The following is a 6,707-nucleotide window of genomic DNA, read 5'->3' on the forward strand; positions in this document are numbered from 1 at the left end:
GTCTGTCCCTGCCTTTCAGCTACACATCTGGGTAACCAGGCTCAAGTCTATGAAAGCTCATGCCACCAACTTCTTTCTTTCAGTTAGTCTCAGAAGTGCTACAAGATCCCTTGGCATACTGATTTTCAGGTGCATAGAGTAATTTGTATAATATGAATTTAACAAACTCACATATGGCAACCTTGGGGATGCACAACCTCTTCCCCCAAAAGCATTGTTCAGTCTCTTGTGGGAACCTGATATGCCGAATGTCCCTCCCTCACCCACACATTTCCCACTAGATTTAAATTGCTGCCAATCAGGGAAAGATTGGCAGTGAGTAAAGAACATTGCTGTATTGGCTTTGTAGGTGACAGGATGGAGAGAGATCTCTCCATCCTTCTCTCCAAAGATCCTGAAAAGGTTGTGTGCACTCTTTTGGCAATGCCCAGCATTGTTTAACAAGTGTAGCCAATCTAGAGGTATATTGAATGCTCATGAATGGCAAGGAATGGTTGAACAGAGAGAGGAATTTTCCCAGGGTGCCAGGGACCAGTATCATACTTTTGTCCATTGACTACAACTACAGTATGTCTTTCTTTCCTAGAAACTCTCCAATGGGTTTGAGGACTGGTACCAGTCCAATGACTACTACTTTAAGTAACACTTCAGTACACTACTCATGCTTTGCAGATACTAATGCTCAAAGTAATAGCCTGTTGCCCCTCATATTGGTCATTTGTTATATATCAATACCCTAAGAGAAAGAGGCAGAGAAGCATCTCAAAAAATCTACTCTCTGCTCACCTGGAGAGAGTTGTTACTTGCCACAAATGACCAAATGGTTGTTTCATTACATGCCTCACCATAGATGAAGGCAGCGAGTCTATTTCAGTCAAAGTTTCCCCACCTGAAAATGGGAGGCAGACAGTGGCATGCAGCTAGTTGCTATTTGGACATGAAACAATACATGCTTTTTCTGGCACAGAGATAAATTTCCATTTCAGAATAAGTCAGCAAGGCCTCCTGAGCCATCTACATATCCTTGAGCTTCAGATATTTGATGGTTTTGCTGGGATCTATAATTAGATATAGAGTAGTCAATACTTGTGGTGCTGTACATTACGCAGACTCAGACTATGCCATCATATTCTCTCCTTTTCCTTTTGCTCAGGTTCCTGCTGATGATGGGAGTTTTGTTTTGTTGTGGGGCCGGTTTCTTTATCCGAAGGCGGATGTATCCTCCACCACTGGTTGATGAAACAACTTACAATGTATCATACACTCGGCCACCTAATCCCAATGCAGCAGGTCAGATATTACGTCTGTTTTATGGGAATATTGTTGTTGTTGTGTGCTGTCAAGTTGTTTCTGACCTATGGCAATCCTAAGGCAAGCCTATCACAGGTTATTCTTTGGCAAGATTTTATTCAGAGGGCTTTTCCAGTGCCTCCATCTCAGGCCGAGAGAAGTACAATAACATCCAAAATCCACAAAACAGTGATACTTTTATTTGGACAACCAAAATGTACCTTTACCAGACAGGTGTTTGTTTAGGCAAAGAAAATAATACTGTATATTATTGTATAGCCACAGTTCTCAGCTGCCTACTAGAATAACTGCAGTCAACATAATACTGATGTGCGCTATGGTTTTTTAAGGAAATCCAAATGTTGAAGCTAGAGATACCTCAGGTATCTAGCGATACCTCAAGGTATCTAGAAATCCAGATGTTAATTATAGGAATCGTTGTAGCAACCATGAAGAAATTGGAGGATAAAGATGTCTCTGTGCACCTAGTAGGATGGAGATATATGAAGCTGTCTTACACAAGATCAGCCTTTGAGCCACTCTAGCCTAGCTTTGGCCGCTTTGTTTGCCAGCAGCTCTCAAAAGCTCAGGCAGTTGGCTTTCTCAGCCTATGATAACTTGTCCTCTTGCCTGTAAATTTCCGGTATGCAAAATATCATGGAGCTGTGACTTTAGTATGAGTAGGATCAAGAGACAGGTGTAGGAAATCTGAAGGAATTGCAGTGGGTAAGGGGAACCTCTAAAGAGAGTCCATTCTGCTGTCAAAAAGTCTGATTATCACCCCTTGTTTGTGCACAAGGCAAATCTTTGGCTTGCAACGTGATATTTTGTCTGTGTGAGCTGCTCAGCAAATCTGAATTTAAAGGTTGCCAAAGGCATGGAATTTAGCTTTAATGGAACCATTTTCCTTCTATGTTAATGAGAATGAAGGTAGCAACAATCTGAGAAGAATCTGCTGCCCTACATTTACATCCCTAAGGAGCATAGAAGGTTGTTTTTTACAATTGAAAAGATGTAGCCTTTTTCATTCCTGAGAAGTCTAAAACAGAAATGGTGCTCCCTTTAGAATGCCTAAAAGTATTTTCATTCTCACAGTATTTTGTGTTCCAGCACCATGAGATTTGAGCAGAAATTTGTTCAGTCCTGCCATTCTGTCAGGCTAGTTCAGACATAGCCTAGTCAGAACTGTGATTCCTCTATGCTAAAAATAAAAATCTAATATCCTGCACCAAGAAAATATGAATTTTTCAAAATAAGTGCATTTCATGATTTCTCTTAGTATGTATTGTAGATATTAATAGAGAGCGGTACAGGAGTTATGCAGACGCTTTGAACAATTCAGCCAATGGTAATTCAACAAGCATTGCTCATACATTAGATATTCATAGCAACTGGGACCAGAAATATGGTCAACTGCCATCCTGTTCAGTAGGTTAGAAATCATAAACCGGACTAAAATCTCATAACTTTTAGAATTCATGTTTATGGCCATTAATGACAGAATGTGACCCTCCCCAAACCTACCTTTTCAGCTAGGCAACAACCCAAGCAAAGGGTTTCCAAGATCCAGGCTCTGGGAACTGACTTCTGTAGTGCTCTCCTAGTCCTGGGGTGAATGGAGAGAAGCATTGTGGCAGAGCCATGAGTGGTCTCTCCATCTGCCTGTTCTCACTGAGCTTGTGACTAGGAGAGTGCTGCAGATGTCATTTCCCAGCACCTCAATCTGCAGCACCTTGGAGACCCTGATCTGCAGCACTTTGGTTGCATCACTGACTGGCTCAAAGGGTAGGGCTTTTGGCAGTGGCATCGTCAAACATAGATACAATGACAGAGCTTTGTCATTATAGGTACATTTAGTGATGCAGGATATTGGCTGATCCTGTTTTAAATGAGATTCTCAGGAATTACCCAAACGGCGTAAGGTTAGTATACAGTGGGCTCTTGTTATCCGCAGACTTGCCAACTGTGGATTTGAGCTTCCACAAACAGCAAGCCCCATTGTTGTTAATGAAGGTTCATGCATGCAGCTGTGCTAGAGGCAGTGTGCACGTTGTGTGGCCATAGGAAACAATGGGACTTGAGGGCCTGCATTTTTCCTTATCCACGGTCCGGAATGGATCCCCTGCAGATACAGAAGGGTGACTGTACTTAAGATTTATAATCAGAAAATTATTGCTGTATTTGGGAAGTTTAAATGGGGGCAAACGAGTCTTCATCAGCCTGTTTTTCACTCAAAAGGATGTAGCTGCCATTTTCAGTAGGTAAAATGGTTTTCCAGATTTGGTTTCCAGTAGGTTTTCCAGAACTGAGATTTTATCATAACGTTTTTCTCCTGACTGACAGAAATAACAGCCAAGTCCAATTCTGATACCCCTTCCTGGGGTGAACTTGGCCAGCGAAACACATTCCTTCAACTCTATGATCTATTTCATAGAGTTGTGGGGAGGAAGAGTACCATGTATGTTGTCTTTGGGCTTATTGGAAAAAAGTCAATATATAAATGTAACTAATAGCATAAGTAAACACACAAATAAATAAATTGAATCCACTTACCTAGACATGGGTGTGCATATGGGCGCAGTTGTCTATAGTACACAGTGTATATAGAAAATTAAGGTCTTCTCCCTAGTGAACTCTTGCCTGAGGCAAGTTATCCTTTTGGTGTCAGACAATAATATTTTTATTTAAAGTACTGTAATTATATACCATCTTCCAGCCCACCCAGAATATAATTTTGTTTTGCCACCATAAGATCTCTTAGAACATATTTGTGTTGCCCATCATCCAGTAGAGTATAATTCAGAATTACATCAATATCAAATAATATCAAGGCTGACTCTAGAATACAATCATTAAACAAAATAACCTCAACCTAGAAGGGAACTGCAGCAAGGCACCCCTATTATAGTGGGAGACAGATACACAACTTCTAATGCTGGTGATTAAAATATATTGGACAGCTATTCCAATTTCTGGGGGTTGTGGTGGTGGTGATGAAGAGGAGAAGGAGGTAGTGATGATGGCAAGAAACCCCTGGAAAGACAATTGAGAATGGAAGATAGCATTGTATCAAATCCATCCCTCCAATTCTATGAGTTGTGGCAAGGGGCTCATACCGTAAAAACCTTGTCTTGGAGCAGACATTCGGATGAGGCCTTATGTTTTAGAGAGAGAGAGAGGAAGACAGATAGACAGAGGAATGCTCAATAAGTACAGGATAACACTTCTTGTTGTATCAATGTTTATTTCAAATCAAGAAAAATAACAAATATCTGAGTCAGGGCAGCCTTTTCCCTTTGTTTCTGTGGGAGCTATTTGAATGATCATTAGTACCTGAAATCTGTGTGTGTAACTTGGCAGGTGTTCATCGTCCTAGTATAGATTCTTATCACAGCTTTTGTACATGAAATTACAGTTGGTTTTAATAAGGAAGAGGTAGCAAGGAACCAAGGTGTAAAAGGCCCTAGATGTGTATTAACTGGTGTTTTGGATATTGTTGGTATTGGGTACCTTTGCTTTATCCTGTATTGAATTTGTAGGTCAGAAAAAGATAAGGATTTCATCACCATTCTCTACTAGTTGCTCAAGGAGAAAGATCTCCTGAATTACTCAGTTTATAGAAAATGCATTTTTTGATTCAGCAGTTGTTTCATCGTGGAATGTCTTTGGAGACATAGGCCTGTTACAGACTGCCAAAATAAAGCTGCTTCGGGTCTCTTTGGAGGTATGCTATTTAAATGATGCCTGGGTCCTAAGAGTCCGGAGGTCGTGCCAAAGCCACACTCCATTCCTAAGCACTGGAGTGCAGCTTTTGGTGCAGCTTCCGGATTCTTAGGATGCACGCATCATTTAAACAGCATACCTCCAAAGAGACCCAAAGCAGCTTTATTTTGGCAGTCTGTAACAGGCCATAGACATTGGTACCATAGAGACTGTATAATGCTTCTTTCAAAGATACCAGTACAGACCAGTACCAGGTATTATTTTTTGTCTTCTTCTTTCAGGAGCACAGCAGCCAGGAATGGCATACTACCCGGAACCAGAAGGAGCAGTGATGAGCCCTATGGCTATGACTTACCACGTCCAACCCAAGTTTCCACAAGTGAACCCAGTTTACCCACCTCCACCTTCTTATTGCAACACCCCACCTCCACCATATGAACAGGCCGTGAAATCTTCCACATAACCTCAGGGCTGAAGGATGTGGTGACTTGGTCAGAAAGAGACAATATTGAGAGTTGCTCCAGCATCCTTTGCTCTTTTCTCAGTTAGCATTATTTGGACAAGAGTGGCAGATTTGCAGCATGGGGGGAATTGCTGTTTGATATATTCCAAGCAAGAGCAAAAGTCTTTTTTTGTGTGTGTAAGCGTGAGCTTTTTTTAAAGCCTATATTTAAAGCCCATACAATTTCCTTTTTAAATTATTCTCATTGTGGCCCCAATAGAGATATTAATGCAGCATTGTGGCACAATATGGTACTAAGCACAAAGCAATGTCCTCCAACTTAAATGTCCTGGAGCTCATTCTGGACTTTTAAGTATGAGCGGGAGACATCAGCAAACGTGAGAAAAGAGGAGACGGATGAATTAATTTAAATAGGTAAGGAGGATGAAAAAAACCTCAGAGAACTAGAAAAGGACTGGATGAAGATCTCTCCAAGCAACTGTGATATGAGCGATGTGTGAGAAAAGTTCCTGTCTTGGCATAAGACCCCTCTCTATTTCAGTGGCACAATCAAGATCTGGAACAGGATTGCACCATCTCCGCATGCCCTCAGCCCCTATCCTTCTAACCTGGCTCCATTTTCGGCCCACTGACAGCGAAGGTTGGTGGAGCCTTTGGTTACTGAGAGTTAACATGGCAATATGGCATTAGTGATGTGAATGTAGTAACAAACCATTGGTTTTGTTTGGGAAAAGGTGACAGGCCTAGGTCTAAAAAGAAAACCCTAATTGACTGAAAATATTTCTTACAGAAAAATGTAAAAGTCAAAAATGGTTTTGCTGTGGGCAACCATAGGCCCTTCACTGAAGGGGAATTGTCTGTTTTTAAGGATGTGAGTGTGACGGATGTGTAAAACACAGGGAATCATGATTTATATGATGGATATGTAGCATGCAAGGAGTCAGTGGTCCATTGAGTGTGTACCTGTATTAGCCTTGATTTCATGAGTGAAATGGCTGCTAGATCTGACCTGGGTGTTCAGTATTTCTTCTTCACATTCTTCTCAGTCTAACATTCATTTTTAAGATCATCCCAAACATAACATTTTAAACAGTCTCCTCAAGGTGACTTTTACCCATTTGTTTCATGTGATGACTTATTTATTCAAAATGAATTTCAGAGGGTTTGAGGTTTATCATATATTAGGGAACTATTGCAGTTTCTTCAAAATATAAAAAACAGATTATGTAGA

At 40.9% G+C, this 6,707-nt stretch overlaps 1 protein-coding gene across 1 annotated transcript in view; it reads left to right on the top strand.

The window, feature by feature from the left end:
- VOPP1 (VOPP1 WW domain binding protein) overlaps positions 1 to 6,707 on the top strand; it is a 62,408-nt gene extending 55,701 nt beyond the window's left edge. Inside the window, exons 4-5 of the mRNA XM_042474738.1 lie at positions 1,154 to 1,290; positions 5,295 to 6,707. Of these exons, the coding sequence (XP_042330672.1) occupies positions 1,154 to 1,290; positions 5,295 to 5,476 (319 nt within the window). The 3' untranslated portion in view covers positions 5,477 to 6,707. The remainder of the gene's footprint in view (positions 1 to 1,153; positions 1,291 to 5,294) is intronic.

Source organism: Sceloporus undulatus, chromosome 6 (genome assembly GCF_019175285.1).
Source record: "Sceloporus undulatus isolate JIND9_A2432 ecotype Alabama chromosome 6, SceUnd_v1.1, whole genome shotgun sequence".
Classification (NCBI taxonomy): domain Eukaryota; kingdom Metazoa; phylum Chordata; class Lepidosauria; order Squamata; family Phrynosomatidae; genus Sceloporus; species Sceloporus undulatus.